Source organism: Artemia sp. Qi Xiang Cuo, chromosome 1 (assembly GCF_049724085.1).
Source record: "Artemia sp. Qi Xiang Cuo chromosome 1, ASM4972408v1, whole genome shotgun sequence".
Classification (NCBI taxonomy): Eukaryota; Metazoa; Arthropoda; class Branchiopoda; order Anostraca; family Artemiidae; genus Artemia; species Artemia sp. Qi Xiang Cuo.
This window is the reverse complement of record NC_142794.1, coordinates 59,637,782-59,663,932: the sequence shown is the minus strand read 5'-3', so window position 1 is coordinate 59,663,932 and position 26,151 is coordinate 59,637,782. Positions and strand designations below refer to the sequence as shown.

Genomic DNA, 26,151 nt, shown 5'->3' with positions numbered 1-26,151 from the left:
AAGGGTACTAAAACTTTTAATTTCCGTTCCAAAGAGCCCTCTCGCGATATTCTAGGACCACTGAGTTGATACGATCACTCCTGGAAAAAAAAAAAACAAAAAACAAATAAACACGCATCCTTGATTTTTCTTCTGGCAAAAAATGTAAAATTCCAAATTTTTGTAGATAGAAGCTTGCAACGTCTACAGTAGGGTTCTCTGATAAGATGAATCTTAGGTTGTGATTTTCATTAAAGTTATATAACTTTTAGGGCGCGTTTCCCTCTTTTTGCTAAAATCAGCCAAATTTTCTCAGGCGCGTAACTTTTGATTTGTAGATCTAAACTTAAAGAAAATTATATATTTGAAATCAGCATTGAAATCTGATTCTTTTGATATATCTATTGGTATCAAAAACCCGTTTTCTAGAGTTTCGGTTACCATTGAGCCGGGTCGCTCCTTACTTACAGTTCGTTACCACGAACTGTTTGATTATAGTTATACCATTTTGACAACCTGGATGCACATAGTGTCTATTTATTTAGTTCGACATCCCAATTGAGCTTTGCTGACATTTTCAACTTTTCACTCTTAGTCACACCTGAGATATTACAGATATTTCCTTTTGACAACCGGGATGAACATAGTCTCTTTTAATTAAGTTCAGCATTCCGTGAAAATGTCAATTTAATACCCTTAGCTGTTCCTAATATCAATATAATTACTCTTTTTACAATCTGGATGCATTTAGTATCTTTTGATTTAGTGCAGCATACCTCTCTAAGTTCCCTGAAAGTTTCAACTGAATACCCGTAGCCGTTCTTTTGATATTGCAGAAACACTTTTTTGACTACCTGGAAGTACATAGTGCCTTCTGATTTAGTTCAAAATTCCTCTCAATATTCAATGAAAGTTTCAACTTAATACCCTTAGCAATTCCTGTGATATTGCAGGTATGCCCTTTTGAGCACCTGAAAACACATAGTATCTTTCGATGTAGTTCAACATCCCTCTCGGGATTCCCTGAAATTTTCCACTCAAGAACCTTACCCATTCCTCTAACATTATAGATAAACCCTTTTTATAACCTGGGTGCACTTAAGCTCTTATGATTTAGTTCAATAGTAGGCTAGTAGTAGCAGTAACAATAGGAGTAACAGTCACCGTCGCAACCGGATCAGTAGTAGGCATAGTTGCAAATATTTGCAATCGCAGTCACAAGTACTAGTAGTCCCATTCACTGGCAGTCATTGTCGCAGGTGATGGTAGTCGCAATCAGAAGCTGTCGCATTTGAAAGTAGTTACTGTATCAAATAGCTACAATCGCAGTCACAAGTAGTTCCAGTCGTAAGTTGATGCAGTCGCAAATAATCGGAGTCACAGTCGTAAGTATCCATAGTCACCGTCACAAGTAGTCAGATTTGCAAGTAGACTCGGTCGCAGACGCAAGTAGTTGGAGTCACAAAGTCAAGTTTCTTTGTTTCCAAATATCGTCAGGCATCGTTGATCTTTCGAAGGACTCCGCCCCAAAAACCAAGATAGTACAAACGCGGGAAAAACATTGCCTTTAGTAATAATTCCCCATCAAAATGTGTATTCGTGCTTTCGGTGAGTTGTTTCAAAACGCCAAGCATTATAGGCTACCGACACCTCGTTATTTCGAGTACTTTATATCTGGTGTTCTATCTTATTCAGAGCAACCACCTTACTCCTTGATTAGTCAAAGCAGTAAGTACTCTCCAATGATAGGGGTTGAAGACGAAAATAACCCGAAAACAGGTTCACTAACTCCTAGAAAAAGAAGTTTAATTTATATAAATATGAGGAACACAAACCAACAAGGCCCGTGGATTTACTAGTGCAAGGAATAAATTGTAATTTTTGATGGGCTTGAACTCCCTTATGGACACCACCCATACATTTGGCACTGTCGTGAGCTTGACGCCTGCTGTTTTGTGTGTTGAGTCCATCTGCCTTAAGCTTTTCCAATATCAATATATTGACGGCAAATTCTATTAAGGACTCTGCAACAGTAATCTTTGACCAATTATTCTTTATTCAACGTAAAATCTGACTAATTTCCTCTCCGCGGAATTTGTCAGAGATTAGGTCAAAAATTATGGTAAAGTATTTTGTATCCTTCACAGAAAATTCTGTGAAAACAACAACAGAAAATTCTAGCAAGTATAGACGGCGATGGGACAATGGGCGATCATTAAGTGTTGTTGGAACAAGGCGGGGGAATATTATGAAGCGTGGTCTGAACGGGGTTGGATGTCAGAACAAAGAACAGAGCGCCTTAGTCTTACTTGTACATTGAATGAAAAGTTTTCTAGTTACGAACTGATAGTTGTTTGCTTACTCTAGTTTTGGTGGCCTTCATTTGTATTTGGGGCCCCTTCTCAAGAGGGTAGAACCATGACCCACAATCCCCCCCTCATCGCTACGTCTCTGGTTGATAGTTGACCGCATTATTTAATAAATGTATCTATGTTTATTTAAAAGTGTGTTCCTTTTTACAACTCTACTGTATTATTAGAGGCTGTCAAAGAAAGGATGCAGAAGTAAGTAAAGTAGATGGCACTGAACTTCATAGTCCGTACCAATGGTGAAAAAATTATAGAGGAAAGCTCATAGACGCCGACAGAGGTACACCCCCCCCCCCGTTTCCCCGTTGGGAAAAAGAAGACAACATATAACTTCGGTTCAGGATCTGTGTGTTGAGCCCCCTTTGTTCTCAGTTCTATATACAACTAGATTACTTTAATTTTATCGAAAATACTACTAATTGTTAACACATTTAAAGTGTCTTAGTTTGTCACTATAAACCTTAAGCTATTCATTGCAGTACGAATCGCATTTGATGACACCCATGATTCGTCATTTCTTAATAATGCTTATTTATTTCTTTTGTGTTTTCCATTATCTTTCAAAATAAAGTAGAGTTTAATATCTCTTGTGAAGGCTTTGAAAATTAAATTTCTTTTTATAAACCTGCTGTAGATACGAATATTTTGCTCAAACATTCATTGGAAATCTTAGTTATGACAAATGGAAAACTTTTAATTCGAGAGATGATTTAATTTCAACAAAATTAAGTAAAGTACAAGTTAAAGATTCTTTCTCTAGTTCAATTTTCATTAATTTTAGTGTAACAAACCTCTGGGCTGTTGTACATATTAGAAGAAGTCTGTTCCGCCTACCAAACCGAGTTGAAAAACCTTACAAAATAGAATTCTATATACGCCCACCTGCTTTTCGTACCTTGGCATTAACTGATCTCACCTTGTTCTTGGCAGCCTTTTCGTGATAGATGAAATAAATAATAGCTAATCATCATAATGGGTGGGGGGGGGGTACACCATAAGTACTGGACGTGATGTCCCTATTTTATTTCGATTAATCTTTTGCTACCGGTTTATTGTTAATATTACTTTCGTTTTTCCTGAATCCGTTGAACAGTCAATGTACATGACAGAAGACAAACGGACTTCGTAACAAATAAATAGAAACTACTATTAAATAAATAGGAGGTCATACTTGCGATGTAGAGAAATTCTCCGCGACGCACTAGCAGAGGCAGGTTGCGAAGTCTTGATTTATTGAAAACTATTCGTGAACTTCGAGCCAGTGGAGGGAGTTTAAGGAGCTGTTTAAGAACATAAAAAGGCATGATGGAATTTTAATTATACTACTACTACTACTAACAACTCACCGCAGCACCAAGTAGCTTGAGTCCAACACAGCTACGCATGCTCCTCGTTCATCTTAATCTATTCAAAGTTTCCCTCTTTACACCCTCACAGGAAGTTCCCATTTCCCTTAAATATTTCTTTACGACATCCTCCCACCCCAACCGCGGACGACCTGCTTTCCGTTTATGCCTAGACGGTTAGCCAAAAAAGACAATCTTCGGCAATCCGTCATCCTTCGTCCGCAGAACGTGCCCTAGCCATCTCAACCTTTCTCTCATTATAGTCCTAGGAAGCGGGATCGATCCACACTTTTCGTATAGCCTACTGTTTGAAATACGGTCAGTCAGCTGGGTTCCCAGAACAATCCGTAGCTAATTTCTCTGGAAAACATTTAGCAAATCTTCATTCGCTTATCGGAGCGCCCATGCTTCAGAGCCATATTTGACCACTGTCATCACTGTAGCTTCCAATATTCTAATCTTGGTTTGCAGACTTATCTCCTTATTCTGCCGAACTTTTTTTAACTATGAAAAAACACCCTGAGCCTTGACTATTCTACTTTTAACATCTTCACTGCTCCCACCGTTTTCACTAGCAATTGGCCTACTACCAAAGTACGTGAAGTTAGTAGTAAGGCATCTATATATTAAAACCCTACCCGCAAACCTACGCCTGAGGCAGCGGGTATGCATGTAAGTTTTCAACGAATTGGGGTTACCAGGGTCATTTGCAAAGAGGTATCATTTCTATAGAAGCTATAGTAATTTGAAAAATCATATGGAATTTGCTTGAAGGTATATACTTTGCGTACGTGCCCGTACCAAACAGGTTGGTTATAATCTGTTCTGGTTCAAGTTTTTTCTGACACAATTAACTGAATTTCTATTTCATGATATACTAGTTTTTTTTAGGTTAGATCCGTGTCGGAAAAACTGGTGTATCTTTTTTAGATGCCAATTATTTTTTGTATATATTCAAGTTTCAAATTAGATTCCTCAACAGTTTTGAATAGTTTATTGAACATAACACAACTGACATTTTTTGTAAGCATTTACATAGAAAATGGATAATTCTAAGCAATTTCTGGTGAGTAAAAATTTTCTCATTATTATAATAAAAAAAGAAATTGTCTTGTCATTAAGTTAAGGAAGAAATTCTTTCCTTACACTAGAACTAAGGGTACTTATATACCTAGAAGCCTATTGTTTTTAGGAGCTGAAACCTCTAAATAATTCTCTTATAGGTTGAAACTTACGGCGGCTTTTTTTTTTTTGGGATGTTTTTTTAAAAAAATACAGGCCCGTCTGCAATTAAGGTGTGATTTTTATAATGATAATTTAACCTTTTTAGGGATGTTTTTGAAAAAAAAGTGCTTATCTCTATTGAAAAAAAAAAAATTTTTTACTGTACTTTAAATTCATAAAATAAACTTAATTATTTTCAAAAACCAAAATGCATTTTTTTTTCAAGTAAGTTGACACATGCAATACCCCCCTTCTGAAAAGAGGGCAAGATATAGCGAAGGTATATTAATGCAAGCTACAAGACCTTCAGTTATCAAATTCGCTGCTAGAACTACACACGACCTGGACCAGCCAATGGCCGCGAATCCTTTAATGACAGGGTCCTCTGACCCCCGTCTTAGCTCCATGTCAGCTGGAAGGAACTTGAAAAGGGAATGGACTGCCTTATATAATACCTCAGCTCAGCCTACTGAAGAATTTGAGCTTAACCCCCTTCAGGTTTTGCCAAGGAGTTCAGATATAGAAGCCCAGTCAGAATTTGTAAGTATATACATAATTTTTTTTTGTTTCTATCCCTATTTTCAAAAATAAGGTAAATTTTCTCGGGGGCATAGCTTTTGATGAGTAAAACTTAAAATTTTTTTCTAAAAACTATTTAATTTTCTTTAATTAACCAAATTAGATTTTATATATATATAAAGGAATGCTTTTCATGCATTTATATAACAAAAAAAAAACCTTACCTCGTAACTTCTAACCAATATACATTCTAATGCAATAATTCCAATATTACTTTTAGACAAAAAAAAAACTAACTATTTGAAAAAAAAAACGAAAGAGAAAACAATTGCTACTATACACTTAACGCGCACTTTTAAACTGGTATTTTTGCCCTAATGCATTTGCATGCATCCGCTACCTTATCAGATCTACCATTGCTTTTTAATCCGAGTTGAATTCTAAGTGGGTCGCTTGCAAAGCGGACTTTAAATAGCAAGATGTATATCTTCAATAGGCAATTTACACAGGAAAAAAGGTTTTTTGATATTTTCCAAATATGTCTTCACAGAGAAGTCAAGAAACATTATTTGGGTGAACCCGTTTTTGATCATTTCATTGAAACACTTAGGTGTTTTCGAGAAAGAATTTGTGACTGTTCTATTTGAACTGTGTTGTGAAGTCCGATACCCCCCAACTCGAAAGGGTATCGATCCTCCTACATCGAAGGAAGCTCCCGGTTCCCAAGGGTCCTCCCCGGGAGAGGTTCTAAAAAAGGACCATCCAACATTTTAATTGCACTTTAATTGTTGATATGGATGGAGAAAAAAGTTCTTCTCTCTTACAAACATTTATTTAGCCCAGATCAACTTCAAACAAATCCGTTGGCAAAAGACACAGGAAAATACGGATTATTGAGAAGGTAGCACCATCAACCACCGACATATGGGGTTTATACTTTTAAAAAATACAAAGTTCAATATTCGAAGCTAGCTTCAGCAGGAGCTTAGGATAGTAGTGGTGAAAATTGAGATATAAGGAGCAATTGCCCCCTATTTTTGAAAAAATACCTTATTGTGGCATTTATACTTTAAAAAAATTAAATATTCGAAGCTAGCTCCAGCAGGAGCTTAGGATAGTAGTGGTGACAATTGAGATATAAGGAGCAATTGCCCCCTATTTTTGAAAAAATACATTTTTTTGTCAATTATACATTTAAAAAAATACAAAGTTCAATATTCGAAGCTAGCTTCAGCAGGAGCTTAGGATAGTAGTGGTGACAATTGAGATATAAGGAGCAATTGCCCCCTATTTTTGAAAAAATACATTTTTGTTTCATTTATACTTTTAAAAAATAAAAAGTTCAATATTCGAAGCTATCTTCAGCAGGAGCTGAGGATAGTAGTGGGGAAAATTGAGATAGAAGGAGCAAGTTCCCCCTATTGTTGAAAAAAAAATATATTTGTGTGGCATTTATAATTTAAAAAAAGACAAAAATCAATATTTTAGCCTAGCTCCAGCAGGCTCTTAGGATTGTAGTTGGGAATATTGATATATTACTAGCAATTGCCCCCTATTTTTGAAAAAAATATCTTTCCTTCTCTTTTATGCTTTTAAAAAATTCAATATTCTAAGTTAGCTCCAGCAGGAGCGTAGAATATTAGAGGTGACAATTGAGATATTAGGGGCACTTGCCCCCCCTATATTTGAAAAAAAAATCTTTGTGGCATTTATACTTTTAAAAATTAAAAAGTTCAATATTCGAAACTATCTTAAGCAGGAGCTTAAGATAGTAGTGGGGAAAATTGATATATAAGGAGCAATTTCCCCCTATATTTGAAAAAATACATTATATTTTAATAAATAAAAAATTAAATATAAAAGTTCAATAGTCGAACCTAACTTCAGCAGGAGCTTAGGATAGTAGTGGTGACAATTGAGATATAAGGAGCAATTGCCCCCCTTTTTTTGAAAAAATACCTTTTTGTGGCATTTATTCTTTTAAAAATTCAAAATTAGAAGCTAGCTCCAGCAGGAGCTTAGGATAGTAGTGGAGACAATTGAGATATAAGGAGCAATTGCCCCCTATTTTTGAAAAATACCTTTTTTTGGCATTTATACTTTTAAAAAATACAAATTTCAATATTCGAAGCTATCTTCAGCAGGAGCTTAAAAAAAAAAAAAAAAAAAAAAATATATATATTTTTTAACATGTTCAGTTGACATTATGAAAGACATATATCATGGGACCATCGTTTGTGGATGTTTAAGAGTGAACTCTAAGTACTATTTTTATGTAAACATTTGTTTTTGTTTTTTTTCTTTCTAAAAAAAAAAAAAAATCTTTTTTAAAACATCGAAAATTTTAAACTTTAATTTTTTTTTTATTTTTTTACATAAATTAAAATTTAAAAATATGCTTAAATTTCTAACAATTGCGCTCTGTGATTGGTCAGAGACACGATTTGACTTCCCCACCGGTATTCTATTACCGGTTATTCACACTACCTAATCTATTGCATGTATTAAATAAGTATTTTTTACGCAGTGGAATGATAAACACATAAGTCATATCTTAAAAAAAAAGTGAAGATGGAGCATTCTAATAAAGTTTGTTTACATAACAAGGTTATTGTAGCATTGAATGCTGACAAAGAGAAGTATTTAAACTTTGAAACAAGTACAGGTGGTAGCACTATTGGAAATGTATGCATGCATTGTCATGACAGTGAGGAATTAAATTTCTTTGGAATACCGAAAAAATTCCACTCTTATGTTGGTGGTTATGCGAGATTGAGATCTCCAGAGATGATTGCACTCAAAGAGAATGCCAACATAAAAATAATCATTGATGATAGAGGACAACTCCTTGTTACTGTTGCAGGTAACACATTACCTACTGATACATCCAATCGTCACCTTTCGGGTATTAGCATTCAACGGAAGATCAATAAAAGAAAGGCCTACTCTTCTACTAATATCGTAAACCATATACGTGTCGAAACTGTTACCTGCGTAAAAATAATGTGTTAATAGACAGTGAAATTGCCAGAAAAATAAAAAGGGCATTGTCAGAAAATATCACGATGGAATATAAAGATGAATCGGTGAAAAACAAAGCACCAGCAAACGTTACTGCCATTGATCAAACAGTCATTGATCCAAATAATACCAAAGATGAAACGCATATTGAGCCTGTTGATGAGACACCAGTAAAAATTATGTATTACTCACAATCGAATAATGATTATTCTACTGATTAGCCTACGAACTAAGAGAAGACAATAGCTATAATATCAAGAGAGAACATGATGAACTTTTTTATGGAACAGATTCAAAATGTCCAAAGTTTATCATTGATATTAATAGTGTATCATAATATATTTTTTGTATTAATATTCTACATAGCATTATTTCATTAAAAATATATTATGCATTACATTGTTATTTGTTCATTATTTTTAGAGTAAGCTAGCATATCAAACGTTGAGAATGTCTAATAAAACGTCGGAGATGTAAGAAAAGGAATTTGCATACATCTATTGTCAGACACATGGGAACAAATTCTTTCTTGAATTCGCCTCCAGGATAAATAAAAAAAGACATTTCATTCAAGAAATTATGACGAAACTCTAAGTAAGCAACAAACTCTTTCTTGAAGTTACATCATGGATACACAATGCAGAAATTTCATTTAAGAAATTATCAAAAATTGTAAGTAAGTAGCAAATTCTTTCAAAAATATGTTAATATGTTTAAACAATAAATATCTTTAAGCTTAACTCGTCTTTATTCTTTAGAATAGTTTTATGCATTTCATTAAATTATGAAGAAATTGTAAGTAAGTAGCAATAGCTTTCTTGAATTCGCTTCCTGGACACAATACAGATATTTAATTCAAGAAATCATAATAAAATCGCGAGTAAGTAATAAAGTCTTTATTGTTTTCACCTATTGGATACACAAAACTGAAATTTCATTCAAGAAATTATGAAGGACTTGGAAATAGTTAACACACTCATGTTACCTCATGGATACACAATGCGTAAATTTCATTTAAGAAATTATAAAAAATTTTAAGTAAGTAGTAAATTCATTCTTGAATTCGCCTCCTGGGTAAGTAAAAAAGACAGTTCATTAAAGAAATTATGAAAAAATTGTAAGTAAGTAGCAAATTCTTTCTTGAATTCACCTGCTGGATAAACAAAAAGACATTTCGTTCCAGAAATTATGACAAAATTCCAAATAAAAAAACTCTTTATTGTTTTCAAGACTTAGATACACGATGTAGAAATTTAATTCAAGAAATTATGAAAAAAATCTCAGTAAGTAACAATTTCTTTCTTGAAGTCAACTCTTGGATACACAATACGGAAATTTCATTTAAGAAATTATAAAAAAACAAACAATTTCTTTCTTGAAGTCAACTCTTGGATACACAATAAGGAAATTTTATTCAAGAAATTATGAAAATATTTGTAAGTAAGCAACAAACTCTTTTTGTTTTCACCTCTTGGATATACAGTACAGATACTTCATTCAAGAAATTGTGAAAAAATCGCAAGTAAGTAACTTTTTTTTTCTCTTTATCACAAACAATTTTCACTTAGCTACACGATGTAGAAATTTAATTCAAGAAATTAGGAAAAATTCTCATTAAGTAACAAGTTCTTTCTTTAAGTCAACTCACTGAGACACAATATGGAAATTTCATTCAAGAATTTCATGACTTAGATACACGATGTAGAAATTTGATTCAAGAAATTATGAAAAAATTCTCAGTAAGTAGCAATTTCTTTCTTGAACTCATCTCTTGGATACACAATACGGAAATTTCATTCAAGAAATTATGAAAATATTTGTAAGTAAGTAACAAACTCTTTATTGATTTCACTTATTGGATATACGACGTAGAAATTAAATTAAATAAATTTTGAAAAAAAAATCTCAAGTAAGTAGCTTTTTTTTTTCTATTTATAAAAAAAAATTTTAACTTAGATAATCGATGTATAAATTTAATTAAATAAATTATTAAAAAATTCTCAGTAATTAACAAATTATTTCTTGAAGTCAACTCTTGGATACACACAATACGGATATTTCCTTCAAGAAATTATAAAAAATATTTGTAATTAAGTAACAAGCTCTTTATTGATTTCACCTCTTGAATATACAGTGCAGATACTTCATTCAAGAAACGTGATTAAACACGTTTTGAAACTACATGCTATTTGTATGCCTTTTCTTGGCACCTTTCCAAACGAGCGGGGATTCCCCACTGGTTCCTACATGTTGCAAAAAAGGGAACAGTACGAAAACTCCACGTTTTCAACCAGACTGGTTTTTTAGGGACCAATCGGGAGAGATATGTAAAGTCGACATAGCTTTATTTCATTTTTTTAATGTTCATTTAGTTGAGGTTACGTGCGCGCCCGTAACCGCGTCTAAATGTCCCTTAAAAAAAAATGAAATAAAGCAATGTCGACTTGACATATCTCTCCCGATTGGTCCCTAAAAAACCAGTCTGGTTGAAAACGTGGAGTTTTCGTACTGTTCACTTATTTGCAATGTGTAGGAACCAGTGGGGAATCCCCGCTCGCTTGGAAAGGTGCCAAGGAAAGGCATACAAATAGCATGTAGTGTCAAAACGTGTTTAATCACGTTTCTTGAATGAAGTATCTGTACTGTATATTCAAGAGGTGAAATCAATAAAGAGCTTGTTACTTACTTACAAATATTTTTTATAATTTCTTGAATGAAATTTCCTTATTGTGTGTATCCAAGAGTTGACTTCAAGAAAGAAATTGTTACTTACTGAGAATTTGTTCATAATTTCTTGAATTAAATTTCTACATCGCGTAGCTAAGTGAAAATTGTTTGTGATAAAGAGAAAAAAAAAGCTACTTACTTGCGATTTTTTTTTCAAAATTTCTTGAATTTAATTTCTACGTCGTATATCCAAGAGGTGAAATCAATAAAGAGTTTGTTACTTACTTACAAATATTTTCATAATTTCTTGAATGAAATTTACGCATTGTTTATCCAAGAGAAGAATTAAATAAATAAATTGTTAATTAATTATAAATTTTTAATAATTTATTTAATAATATTTATAAATCTTGTATCTAAGTCAGTAAATTATTGAATGAAATTTACGTATTGTTTATCCATGAGTTGACTTCAAGAAAGAAATTGTTACTTACTGAGAATTTTTTCCTAATTTCTTGAATTAAATTTCTACATCGTGTAGCTAACTGAAAATTGTTTTTGATAAAGAGAAAAAAAGTTACTTACTTGCGTTTTTTTCATAATTTCTTGAATGAAGTATCTGTACTGTATATCCAAGAGGTGAAAACAAAAAGAGTTTTTTACTTACTTACAAATATTTTCATAATTTCTTGAATGAAATTTCCGTATTGTGTATCCAAGAGTTGACTTCAAGAAATAAATTGTTTTTTTTTCATAATTTCTTAAATGAAACTTCCGTATTGTGTATCCAAGAGTTGACTTCAAGAAAGAAATTGTTGCTTACTGAGAGTTTTTTCATAATTTCTTGAATTAAATTTCTACACCGTGTATCTAAGTCATGAAAACAATAAAGAGTTTGTTACTTACTTGAAATTTTGTCATAATTTCTGAAACGAAATGTCTTTTTGCTTATCCATCAGGTGAATTCAAGAAAGAATTTGCTACTTACTTACAATTTCTTCATAATTTCTTTAATGAACTTTCTTTTTATTTACCCAGGAGGCGAATTCAAGAAAGAATTTGCTACTTACTTAAAATTTTTGATAATTTCTTAAGTGAAATTTCTGCATTGTGTATCCATGAGGTAACATGTTTGTGTTACCTATTTACAATTCCTTCATAATTTCAAGAATGAAATTTCATTCTTGCGCATCCAATAGGAGAAAACAATCAATACTTTATTACTTACTTGCGATTTTATTATGATTTCTAAAATTAAATATATGTACTTTTTCCAGGAAGCGAATTCAAGAAAGCTATTCCTACTTACTTTCAATTTATTCATAATTTAAGGAAATGCATGAAACTATTCTAAAGAATAAAGATAAGTTAAGCTTAAAGATATTTATCGCTTAAACGTTTTAACATATTTTTGAAAGAATTTGCTACTTACTTACAATTTTTGATAATTTCTTAAATGAAATTTTTGCATTGTGTATCCATGATGTAACTTCAAGAAAGAGTTTGTTGCTTACTTAGAGTTTCGTCATAATTTCTTGAATGAAATGTCTTTTTTTATTTATCCTGGAGGCGAATTCAAGAAAGAATTTGTTCCCATGTGTCTGACAATAGATGTATGCAAATTCCTTTACTTACATCTCCGACGTTTTATTAGACATTCTAAACGTTTGATATGCTAGCTTACTCTAAAAATAATGAACACATAACAATGTAATGCATAATATATTTTTAATGAAATAATGCTATGTAGAATATTAATACAAAAAATATATTATGATACACTATTAATATCAATGATTAACTTTGGACATTTTGAATCTGTTCAATAAAATAGTTCACCATGTTCTCTCTTGATATTATAGCTATTGTTTTCTCTTAGTTCGTAATCAGTAGAATAATCATTATTCCATTTTGAGTCATACATAATTTTTACTGGTGTCTCATCAACAGGCTCAATATGCGTTTCATCTTTGGTATTATTTGGATCAATGACTGTTTGATCAATGGCAGTAACGTTTGCTGGTGCTTTGTTTTTCACCGATTCATCTTTATATTCCATCGTGATATTTTCTGACAATGACCTTTTTATTTTTCTGGCAATTTCACTGTCTATTAACACATTATTTTTACACAGGTAACAGTTTCGACACGTAGACAAGATATGGTTTACGATATTAGTAGAAGAGTAGGCCTTTCTTTTATTGATCTTCCGTTGAATGCTAATACCCGAAAGGTGACGATTCGATGTATCAGTAGGTAATGTGTTATCTGCAACAGTGACAAGGAGTTGTCCTCTATCATCAACGATTATTTTTATGTTGGCATTCCCTTTGAGTGCAATCATCTCTGGAGATCTCAATCTCGCATAACCACCAACATAAGAGTTGAATTTTTTCGATATTCTAAAGAAATTTAATTCCTTACTGTCATGACAATGCATGCATACATTTCCAATAGTGCTACCACTTGTACTTGTTTCAAAGTTTAAACACTTCTCTTTGTCAGCATTCAATGCTACAATAACCTTGTTATGTAAACACACTTTATTAAAATGCTCCATCTTCACTTTTTTTTTTTTTTTAAGATATGACTTATGTGTTTATCATTCCACTGCGTAAAAAATAATGATTTAATACATGCAATAGATTAGGTAGTGTCAATAACCGGTCATAGAATACCGGTGGGGAAGTCACATCGTGTCTCTGACCAATCACAGAGCGCAATTGTTAGAACTTTAAGCATATTTTTAAATTTAAATTTATTTACAAAAATACAATAATAAATCAATAATAAAAATTTCGAATTTTTAAAAAAGATTTTTTTTTTTAGAAAGAAAAAAAAACAACAACAAATGTTTACATAAAAATAGTACTTAGAGTTCACTCTTAAACATCCACAAACGATGGTCCCATGATATATGTCTTTCATAATGTCAACTGAACATGTTAAAAAATATATATTTTTTTTTTTTTAAGATCCTGCTGAAGATAGCTTCTAATATTGAACTTTGTATTTTTTAAAATTATAAATGCCACAAAAAGGTATTTTTCAAAAATAGGGGGCAATTGCTCCTTATATCTCAATTGTCACCACTACTATCCTAAGCTCCTGCTGGATCTAGCTTCGAATATTTAATTTTTTTAAATTATAAATGCCACAAAAAGGTATTTTTTCTAAAATAGGGGACAATTGCTCCTTATATCTCAATTGTCACCACTACTATCCTAAGCTCCTGCTGTAGCTAGGTTCGAATATTTAACTTAATATTTTTTAAAAGTATAAATGCCGCAAAAAGTTATTTTTTCAAAAATAGGGGGCAATTGCTCCTTATATCTCAATTGTCACCACTACTATCCTAAGCTTCTGCTGAAGATAGATTCGAATATTTAACTTTGTATTTTTTAAAAGTATAAATGCCACAAAAAGGTATTTTTCAAAAATAGGGGGCAATTGCTCCTTATATCTCAATTGTCACCACTACTATCCTAAGCTCCTGCTGGAGCTAACCTCGAATATTGAATTTTTTAAAAGTATAAATTCCACAAAAAGGTATTTTTTCAAAAATAGGGGGAAATTGCTCCTTATATCTCAATTGTCACCACTACTATCCTAAGCTCCTGCTGAAGATAGCTTCGAATATATAACTTTGTATTTTTTAAAATTATAAATGCCACAAAAATGTTTTTTTTTTTCAACAATAGGGGGCAATTGCTCCTTATATCTCAATTGTCACCACTACTATCCTAAGCTCCTGCTGAAGATAGCTTCGCATATTGAAATTTATATTTTTTAAAGGTATAAATGCCACAATAATTTATTTTTTCTAAAATAGGGGGCTATTGCTCCTTATATCTCAATTGTCAGCACTACTATCCTAAGCTCCTGCTGAAGCTAGCTTCGAATATTGAACTTTGTATTTTTTTTTAAAGTATAAATGTCACAAAAAGGTATTTTTTCAAAAATAGGGGGCAATTGCTCCTTATATCTCAATTGTCACCACTACTATCCTAAGCTCCTGCTGGAGCTAGCTTCGAATATTGAATTTTTTAAAAGTATAAATGCCACAGAAAGGTATTTTTTCAAAAATAGGGGGCTATTGCTCCTTATATCTCAATTGTCACCACTACTATCCTAAGCTCCTGCTGGAGCTAGGTTCGAATATTGAACTTTGTATTTTTTAAAAGTATAAGCCCCATATGTCGGTGGTTGATGGTGCTACCTTCTCAATAATCCGTATTTTCCTGTGTCTTTTGCCAAAGGATTTGTTTGAAGTTGACCTGGGCTAAATAAATGTTTGTAAGAGAGAAGAACTTTTTTCTCCATCCATATCAACAATTAAAGTGCAATTAAAATGTTGGATGGTCTTTTTTTAGAACCCTCCCTCCCCTCCCCCTCTCCCGGGGAGCACCCTAGGGACCCGGGAGCTTCCGTCGAGGTATGAGGATCGATACCCGTTCGAGTTGGGGGAGTATCGGACTTCACAACACAGTTCAAATAGAACAGCCTCAAATTCTTTCTCGAAAACACCTAAGTGTTTCAATGAAATGACCAAAAACGGGTTCACCCAAATAATGTTTCTTGACTTCGCTGTGAAGACATATTTGGAAAATATCAAAAAAACCTTTTTTCCTGTGTAAATTGTCTATCGAAGATATACATCTTGCTATTTAAAGTCTGCTTTGCATGCGACCCACTTAGAATTCAAATCAGATTAAAAAGCGATGGTAGATCTGATAAGGTAGCGGATGTATGCAAATGCATTAGGGCAAAAATACCAGTCTAAAAGTGCGCGTCAAGTGTATAGTAGCAAATTGTTTTCGCTTTCGTTTTTTTTCAAATAGTTAGTTTTTTGTCTAAAAGGAATATTGGAATTATTGCATTAGAATGCATCTTGGTTGTAATTCACGAGGTATGGTTGTTCTTTTTTTTTTATAGAAATGCATGATAAGCAATCCTTTATATATATATACAATATAATTTTGTTAATTAAAGAAAATGAAATAGTTTTTGTAAACAAATTTTAATTTTTACTCATTAAAAGCTATGCGCCTGAGAAAATTTACCTTATTTTTGAAAATAAGGATAGAAACAAAAAAATTATGTATATACTTACAACTTCTTACTGGGCTTCTATATCTGAACTCCTTGGCAAAACTTGAGGGGGTTAAGCTCACAATCTTCAGTAGGCTGAGCTGATGCATTATATGAAGCAGTCCACTCCCTTTTCAAGTTCCTTCCAGCTGACATGGAGCTAACACGGGGGTCAGAGGACCCTGTCATTAAGAGATTCGGGACCATGGGCTGGTCCAGGTCTTGTGTAGTTCTAGCAGCGAATTTGATAACTGAAGGTCTTGTAGCTTGCATTAATATACCTTCGCTATATCTTGCCCTCTTTTCAGAAGGGGGGTATTGCATGTGTCCACTTCCTTGAAAAAAAAAAATGCATTTTGGTTTTGGAAAATAATTCATTTTATTTTATGAATTTAAAGTACTTTAAAACATTTTTTTTTTTTAAATATAGCTAAGCACTTTTTTTTAAAAAAAATCCCTAAAAAGGTTAAATTATAATTATAAAAATAACACCTTAAATGCATACTGGCCTGTAATTTTTTTAAAAAACATCCCTAAAAAAAAAAAAGCCGCCGTAATTTTAAACCTATAAGAGAATTAATTATAGGTTTAAGCTCCTAAAAACAATAGGCTTATAAGTATATAAGTAGCCTTAGTTCTAGTGTAAGGAAAGAATTTCTTCCTTGACTTAATGACAAGACAATTTCTCTTTTTATTATAATAATGAGAAAATTTTTACTCACCAGAAATTGCTTTGAATTATCCATTTTCTATGTAAATGCTTACAAAAAATGTCAATTGTGTTATGTTCAATAAACTATTCAAAACTGTTGAGGAATCTAATTTGAAACTTGAATATATACAAAAAATAATTGGCATCTAAAAAAGATACACCGGTTTTTCCGACACGGATCTAACCTAAAAAAAACTAGTATATCATGAAATAGAAATTCAGTTAATTGTGTCAGAAAAAACTTGAACCAGAACAGATTATAACCAACCTGTTTGGTACGGGCACGTACGCAAAGTATATACCTTCAAGCAAATTCCATATGATTTTTCAAATTACTATAGCTTCTATAGAAATGATACCTCTTTGCAAATGACCCTGGTAACCCCAATTCGTTGAAAACTTACATGCATACCCGCTGCCTCAGGCGTAGGTTTGCGGGTAGGGTTTTAATATATAGATGCCTTACTACTGAAGTTGTCCACCTGATCAATCTTTTCATTACCCAACTTCACCTTTTCATCTTCACTTATTCCTAGCCTTAGTGACTTAGTCTTCTTAACATTAATTTTCAAACCTATTCTTGCACCCTGAACTCGCAAAACCTCTAAAAGTTTTTGCTCACACGTTCATCTAGGATGCTTAAATCATCAGCATGATCTAAGTCCAGGAGAGTTTTTCCTCCTCATTTGATTCCGTGGTCTCCCATTGCCTTTTCTGTGCTCCTTAAGACAAAGTCCATAAAAATTATCCATCTAAAGGGAGATAGAACACAACCCTGCTTAACTCCTGAATTGATACAAAACCAGCTACTGACCTCATTTCCTATCTTAGCCGCAGTAGTGTTATTTTCGCACATACCACTAATCAATTTAACTTATTTGTCTGGTATACCATACAAGGATAAGACCTTCGCTAAAGCTCTTCTATCAACATAAGCGAATGTTTGCTCGTAATCTATAAAACTGAGGACCAAAGGTGTTTGATAACTCAGACACTGTTCAATTATTAACCTAAGAGTGAAAATGTGGTCGGCACATCGTCTACCTTTTCTGAAACCGCACTGTTCTTCTCCTAAAACTTTGTCTACAACATTTCTCCGTCTAAAAAGTATCATATTAGTAATTTGCTACGTAAAGAGACCAGACTAATGCATCGATAATTACTACACTCACTGCTATCACCATCCGTATACAGTGTTTTAATTAAGGTTTTCCTAAAATCGCTAGGTACTTCTTAAAAAAAATTATATTCATAATCTTCAGTAACTTATTTCTAAACTTGGAGCCACCATTATTTAAGAAACCCAAAAAACAAATTTTCGATTATACGTGAGTAAAAATATTCCCGAGTGGGCTGGGCACACATAGAATATGGAGAAGACCGAATAAATAAAAAAAAAAATGCAAGAAGATGTCGGTTGAGGAGTAATTTTGCAGTGGCTATGGATACATGTAGCAATTCTATGAGAGATGTATCGGGTTATTGCCTCCTTAAATTTTGGAAGAGGGATCTTCAGATAGGTTTGAGGACAAGAGTACATGTCAAGGAAAGCATTAAGGATGCATCCATTTACGGCACTTTCAGCAGCAAGAAGAAAAATTGCCGCATGACGAAGGGAGTCGAAAACTTTACTGACATTAAGTCGTCTGGTAAATAGGGGATAACCAGAAGCGTTAGCTTCAATGAAAACATAGTAGCTGCAGATAGTGCCCTAGGACACCTAAATCCTCGGTGGAAGCTGAACTTATAAGGTAAGGATCGTCTACGTAGGTTAGGACCACCTGCATTAACTGTGTTAAATACTGTACCAGGGAAGAGCCTTCAAGCATGATATACAGGCGGCGAACTTCAACGATGCCGGAAGACGGGTTCACTTAAACCCAAAAATTGTTTTGTTGGCGTTTTGACAGCGCTCATTACTTTTTGGACAAATTTGTTAACGTAATTTAACTAGCTTTGTTTCAATTTTGCCTCGACCTTGGAAAAACCTCTGAAAAAATCTATCTCGGTTATTTGAGATTATTACTTAGGAAGACGAAGCTAAAGATGGAATTTGTTGTCAAAGAATACTTAAAAAAGGGTTATTGTATATTGTATGAAAGGGTAGCATCATGAAATCTCAGTTGTCTCCAGTCATTCTTCTTGAAGCCAGAGCCTTGTCTTTACAGTCGATAAATAACAAAAATGTGTCTAAGCATCAGTATTTGTGGCATTGACATTACTTATATAAATTCTCGACCATTCTTTTAATGCACAACTGTTAAAAAAAAGAAAGAAAAAAAAGCTACAAAAATCCTCGTATTGCTTAACCCTCTTTCCTGACAGTGTCCATAAAAAAAAACTACTTGAATTACACATTAAATAAGCCATTGAAACTTCATGGAATACAATTTCTGTATGAATATCTGAAGATCTGTATGGATTCTATAATCTATAGAAAAGTCGTAGAACACACCCTTCAATAGGGGGGGGGGAGATTTGGATAAATACCCCCCCATCAGATTCAACCTATCTGAGAAGCTTGGAGCAGAAGTTTCAAGCTCCTGTCTACAAAAAAATTTAATTTGGTGTTTATTCATATATATATATATATATATATATATATATATATATATATATATATATATATATATATATATATATATATATATATATATATATATATATATATAGTGTGTGTATATGTATATATATAAGCATCTGTTATCTTTATGGCTGATATGATCGTTTCTTTCAATTTCTGTTAATTTTAGGTTTCATTTATTCTTTTATAATAATTTCTGGTCGTTTTGAGTTTAATTATTATAGGCTTTAATTTCTGCTGGTCTTAAGTTTAATATGGTTCTTTACTTTTTTTAAGGTAAAGTTTTTTAATTAATTTAAGGAAAAACTCCGCAAAAAAGCTATTCAAAGAAAAGTAAAGATTCATATTAAAGCTGAATGCTAGCAGAAATAAAGTCCTATAAGGATTGAAACTCAGAATGGCCAGAAATTACAGTAAAAAGAGAAATCAAACCCAAAATGAACAGAAATTAACTTAAATAGTAACATCAAACATGAAGAAAACAGACACTTTAATTGATCAATAGATAAATCCTAAAACAAGTAGAACTTCAAATGTATACTAAATCAAGCTTAAATCGCATATAAATTACTACAAACAAGAGTTTGGCAACTACACTAAGCCAAATATTAAACCAAAGATTAGCATTATTAAGTCTAATAATTTGCAAGTGTTAAATTGTCGTAAATCACCATCGATAAATAAATGAAACCCAAAAGGAAGAGAAGTTACAATAAATGACCCAAGTCAAACTCCAAAGGAGGTGAAACTAAAAGCAAGGAGCAAGGCAGACGCCCCTCCTTCCTTCTAAAGACGAGAAATTAATTTGCACTTTACTGAAAACAAATATATATTAATTGTTTTCTCTTTTTTAACTTCAATAAATCCAAAATTATTAAGACTTTTCAGGAATGGATATTGGTATATATATTAATTAAACTGTCAATCCACGTTTATTTGGGTTTTCCAGTAATTTTGGTTATTATTAAGATTTTTTCTTTTTTTTTATGACATATGCTTGAGCTCATGAGATGAGCTCAAAACAGGGATTCTTTGTAGTAAAGTGCAAATTATAATGTCGTCTTTAGAATGTGGGGACGTCCGTGCTACTATTCTATTTTCTGCTCATTTTGGGTTTTATGTATGTATTAATACTGGTTTATAGTAGGTTTACGCTTGAAAAATTATTTGACTTACCCTACTGCTCACCATTTGTTTAATGTAGGTCATTTTATTTCTTTGGAAAACTTCCTTTGTGGGAAAGGTTTTTTGAAATTAATTGTGCAAAAGGCAATATTCCCTATAACCTTTTTAAATGATTGTAGGAATGAAGAATTGCGAGCTAACAGACTGAAGAACTCTCATGCCGTCAATTGTGCTCAATATCAGCGGTATGGCGAAGTATTTGGCTTTCTACATTGTAAGTAAAATCTGCCGTCGTGTATTGCGGACCGAAAATTAGCTACACCCTTCCGTAGAAATTGTAAAGGTTCTGACACCAGCAAATACCCTCCTGTAGATCATAAATACACATTAGTTCGTTGATCCACTGGAACACGATGATCATTATGACTGGGCTTATAAACTTCAATTCCTTTGGGGAGGGGGGAGGGGGAATATAAGAGTAAAGAGAAAGAAAAACATGGAGTCAAAATATGTTTATTATATTTTTTGCAACACAAAATTACACCATGAGGTTTATAGAAAACAAAAAAAAATCCGTAACATAATTTTTACTTTATCCATTTCACACTAGAGGCCGTCCCTTGTGGTCTACGCACGCTCTTCATTTTTTGGATTTGTGAACTGTTTGAAAAGGGAATATGGTTATTGATATGCGATCACTTAAAGGCAACATTAATTAGCACTATTCATGCTACTTTTGGTGAACGAAAACTTGCTCTACTTTTTCTAACCAGGCATCATGATAGTTTCAGCAAAAAGCCAAGGATATCTACTGATATGAGCCTTTTTAATTTATACCTATTATTTTTGTGAATTTAATTATACAGGATGAAAAATTAGCACAAGGTCGTGTTCATCCCTGTTATTTTTCTATAATCGCTTGAAAAATACAATGCTCATGCCTGAATTCATAATAGTCATAAAGTAATCAAAGTCTTCTACATAATTAGACTACAGCTTCACAATTTAAGTGAGGCCTAATATTTGTCAATACCATCTAATAATTATTATTGGTCCGCCCTCGTGCTTCGATGACTAGCCTTGAATCAAATCAATCTTTTGCAGAAGAATATGACAATATATCAAATGCTCATTCGATATTTGCCTGTTATACGGATCGCTTCCGATTCTCTCTTAGCGCAAGACTTAACCTATAAAAGGAAAGTATTTTCAGAACAGTTGACAAGAGTCAGTGTCTAATATTAGTTTGAAATAACTGGAAGATGGAAAGTGAGGAAGTTTTCAAATTCGTAGACGGCGTTTATAAGGTGAATTTTTCCTTCATTTCCTATATTTATTTTCCCTTCTTTCAAGAATCAATGCAAGGGTGTCCACATGATCGGTATTCAGTGCCGCCTCCGTCGAATTCGGAAATATTGCGAAAAAAGTGGAGATATTTGCGCAATTAAATAAAAGGTGTTAGCCTACAATTGGAGACTATTGGGAAGGAAAAGTGTTAAGAAAACGTTCTTATTTCATAATATGCAGAATAGTTTAGTAAATACACTTTGAAGGCATGGGGGACCAACTCGGATAATTTTTCGTTATTCATATTATTGACTTACGAATAAAGTAAACATAACACTCGATGCCTTTTTTATGCTCTTTCCAAATATAATAATCGTTTTTTTCGGAATTAAATTTTACACCCCAGCCCTATATATACCAATTCAGGGTATATGTTTGCACATTAGGTGGGTGGGGTAAATTTTATTTTTGATGTAAATGAGAGGTAAGTTTCAACTTTCCCCCACCCCCTAATGTGCAAATAATGTGAAAAGGCATCGAGTGGTATGTTTACTTTATTCGTAAGTCAATAATATGAATAACGAAAAATTTACAACCAACTCCCCCCCCTAATTTGCAAATATATAGCCCTATTTATATATTTCCGAAGTATTTTGCCATGCTTCACTCTTGTTTTAACGGGTGTATTCATAAATTGAATTAGCACTGACAAAATCAAGAAACGGAAAAACATATCAAATATGTAATTCGGGCTATAAAGTTCCATGTTAGGAGGGGGGGGCTGTAAAGAATAGTGAAGTGCCTTCAAAATGTGTTAACTACAATTTTTTTTCATATCAAACGGTTAGTGGTAACGAACTGTAAGTAAGGCGCGACTCAACCAAATAGTAACTGAAACTCTAAAAAAAGAAATAGATAAATCAAAAGAATTCGATTCTTATGAAATTTTTCGGGGGTAATTTACGTCAAAGAAACTTTAAATGGAGGAATTTTTCGGGGTACTTTCCGTGGAGGAGGGAGGTGGATTTCCCGGCATTACTTGGAAAACGATCAGAAATTGAATTTAAAAAGCAAGTTTTTCCAACTGAATATAAGGAGCAATATTAAAACTGAAAACGGACAAAAATTATTTTGTATATGAGGGGCTACCCCTCCTCAATACTTTGCTTTACGCCAAAGTGTGACTTTTTGTACCAATTCTTTAAGAACGACTCCTGAAACAAGGGGGAGCCTTTTATTACAATAAGAAGCTTTTTAAAGTAGTAAAAAACTTAGGCGTAAAGAACAAGGTATTGAGTTGGGGGGCAGAATTCTCCATTGCACACCCCCCTCCAAATTGACGTCCTTAACATCCTGGAGTTATTAAACGTAATTTAATTTGTGTCTTAGTCTATTTATCCATAAGTAACACAAACTCAGACTGAAGTGGTAAGAACATAAAAAAGGTAATGTTTTGGCGCGCGACAAATCAAGTATACGAAATATTTTGTTCTCCGTTTAAACTAAGGCTAGCTTCGCCTTTTTTTTACATATATCTTTTTTGTTTTTAAGGCTAGATTTGCCTTTTTTTTCGGCAACCAACAGTACCCCATTCATCTCTGTGACAAAAGCTGTATTAAAAAAGCAAGTTTTTCCAACTGAATGCAAGGAGCAATATTAAAACTGAAAACGGAAAAAAAATTATTTTGTATATGAGGGGGCTACTCCCTCCTCAATACTTTGCTTTACGCTAAAGTTTGACTTTTTGTCCCAATTCTTTAAGAACGACTCCTGAAACAAAGGGGAGCCGTTTTATTACAATAAGAAGCTTTTTAAAGTAGTAAAAAACTTAGGCGTAAAGAGCAAAATATTGAGTTGGGGGGCAGAATTCTCCATTGCACCCCCTCCCCTCCAAATTGACGTCATTAACATCCTGGATTTATTAAACGTAATTTAATCCGTGCCTTAGTCTATTTATCCATAAGTAACAAACTCAGACTGATGTGGTAAGAACATAAAAAAGGTAATGTTTTGGAGCGCGACAAATCAAGTATACAAAATATTTTGTTCTATGTTTAAACTAAGGCTAGCTTCGCCTTTTTTTTATATACATCTTTTTTTTTAAGGCTAGCTTTGCCTTTTTTTTCGGCAACCAACAGTACCCCATTCATCTCTGTGACAAAAGCTGTCATAAACAAATTTTTTCCGTTTACCTGCATCATGCCATCCAAGCTGGATGCTGATTGAGCATCCAGTAAGTGAGTGTGCGAGCGCCTGCCCATAGATAACATGGCGCTAATTTTGGGTGGTATCTATATATATATATATATATATATATATATATATATATATATATATATATATATATATATATATATATATATATATATATATATATATATATATATATATATATATATATATATATATATATATATATATATATATATATATATATATATATATATATATATATATATATATATATATATATATATATATATATATATATATATATATATATATATATATATATATATATATATATATATATATATATATATATAAATGTCATATATAGTCATATAGGATATATTCATATAGTATGAATAAGTATTTTCTGATAAGACTGGAAAAGACAAACTTTGCATGAAACTCAAAAATTTGAATAGATTACTTTAAGCAGTTTGCGTAAAACTGATAACCATTTTTTCAAACAAAAAAGGCTCCCTAGGCCTCAACTAACCCTGCGATTCCGACTTCGGCATTATATATATATATATATATATATATATATATATATATATATATATATATATATATATATATATATATATATATATATATATATATATATATATATATATATATATATATATATATAAAAGAACAAAATAAAAAACACGGAAACAAAGAGCAGAATTTCTATGATATATTTTTCTTTTTTATTGTTTCTTTTTTATTGTCTGAACTAAATAGTTAGATATCAATGATATAGGTGTTAATGATGTACAGTTGGGCACCAAATTTAAGAAGCAGTGTAATTAAGAAAATATCAAATATTGAAAGGGCGATATTTACTTTCTAATTGTTATAAATAACAATGATCAACAATCAGAAATCTTTGAAAGTCTAAGACATTCTTTCTCCTTGTAAACGTAAATATAAAAATATTTCTTACTTCACTAGTATCACTAGTAAGCTCGTTCAAACTATCCGTTTTCTAGAAAGCTGAGACGGAAACTTGGTAATAAGAATATATAGTCTTTTCTGTTCTAAACCAAATCAAAAATTTACCATCATATTTTTCTTCTATTCACAACGATTATTCTAGAAAATTAGTGCATATAAGGTCGTATCAAAGATTCTTGCTCGGGGAGGGAGGGATACAACAAATGCTTTACAAAACACATCAAAAAATTTCGTATGCATTTTTTAACTTTTCTACGAGTCGAACAAAAATTTCGGAGGGGGGTTCAAAGCTGGTTCCCTCTGCATACGGTCTTGAGTGCACACTATCGTTTATTGTCCCGTTTTACTATTTTCTGATCCTTTGATTTACCGATATTGGTAAAAAAAAAGGGACAGAAGTAACCATCTACTGCTTCATTTTCTAAGAAATTGGATAATCTGGACACGCTCTGGAAGATGAGCATCCTAGATATGAAATGATTGCCACCTCAGCAACTATGCAAAATGACATTCCCCAATGCTGATTTCTTTCTTTCTCTCTTTTTCTTAGTTTTAGACCTTTCTGCCACAGAAGCAGTTTTTAAACTACCTGCTTTCGTAAAATAGGCTTCCTAAAAGAGGCAAACGTGACGAATTTTGTAACTTGTACTAACAGTTTTCCATAGTTTTTACCGTTTCGTGGAAGTATACCTTTTGCTTGCTAAAGAAATCATCTGCAATGTTTCGTAATTTGGATTTGTCCACATACTTCCATCCCCTTCTCTCCCAATGCAAAAGATGTCTACAATTACATTTGCCCAAGACAGAAGTGTAATTTTATTTCTTGATGGATTTGCCCCTCCCCTTTTCCAAAGTCCTACTCCACCGCTTGGGCATCTCCAGTTCAAATGACTGAAGTGCATATCGAAACCAAATGTTGAACATGTTTGGAGGGGTGAGGGCTAGTCTCGAAAAGATTGTATCTGGTTCCATGTACACGTGCTGGTTTTCTGTGACCATGTGGTCATTTCTTCATAAGAAAAATCAAGTGATAAACTTTTATTGGAGGAATAGTGT

General features: G+C 32.7%; 1 protein-coding gene across 3 annotated transcripts in view; it reads left to right on the top strand.

Annotated features, from left to right (window-relative positions):
• Nucleotides 1-21,808: 21,808 nt before the first annotated feature.
• IRSp53 (Insulin receptor substrate 53 kDa) overlaps nucleotides 21,809-26,151 on the top strand; it is a 196,488-nt gene continuing 192,145 nt past the window's right edge. For all 3 annotated transcript variants that reach the window (XM_089085933.1, XM_089085930.1, XM_089085934.1), the window contains exon 1: nucleotides 21,809-21,944. In XM_089085933.1, coding sequence (XP_088942059.1) covers nucleotides 21,900-21,944 — 45 coding nt within the window. In that variant the 5' untranslated portion in view covers nucleotides 21,809-21,899. The remainder of the gene's footprint in view (nucleotides 21,945-26,151) is intronic.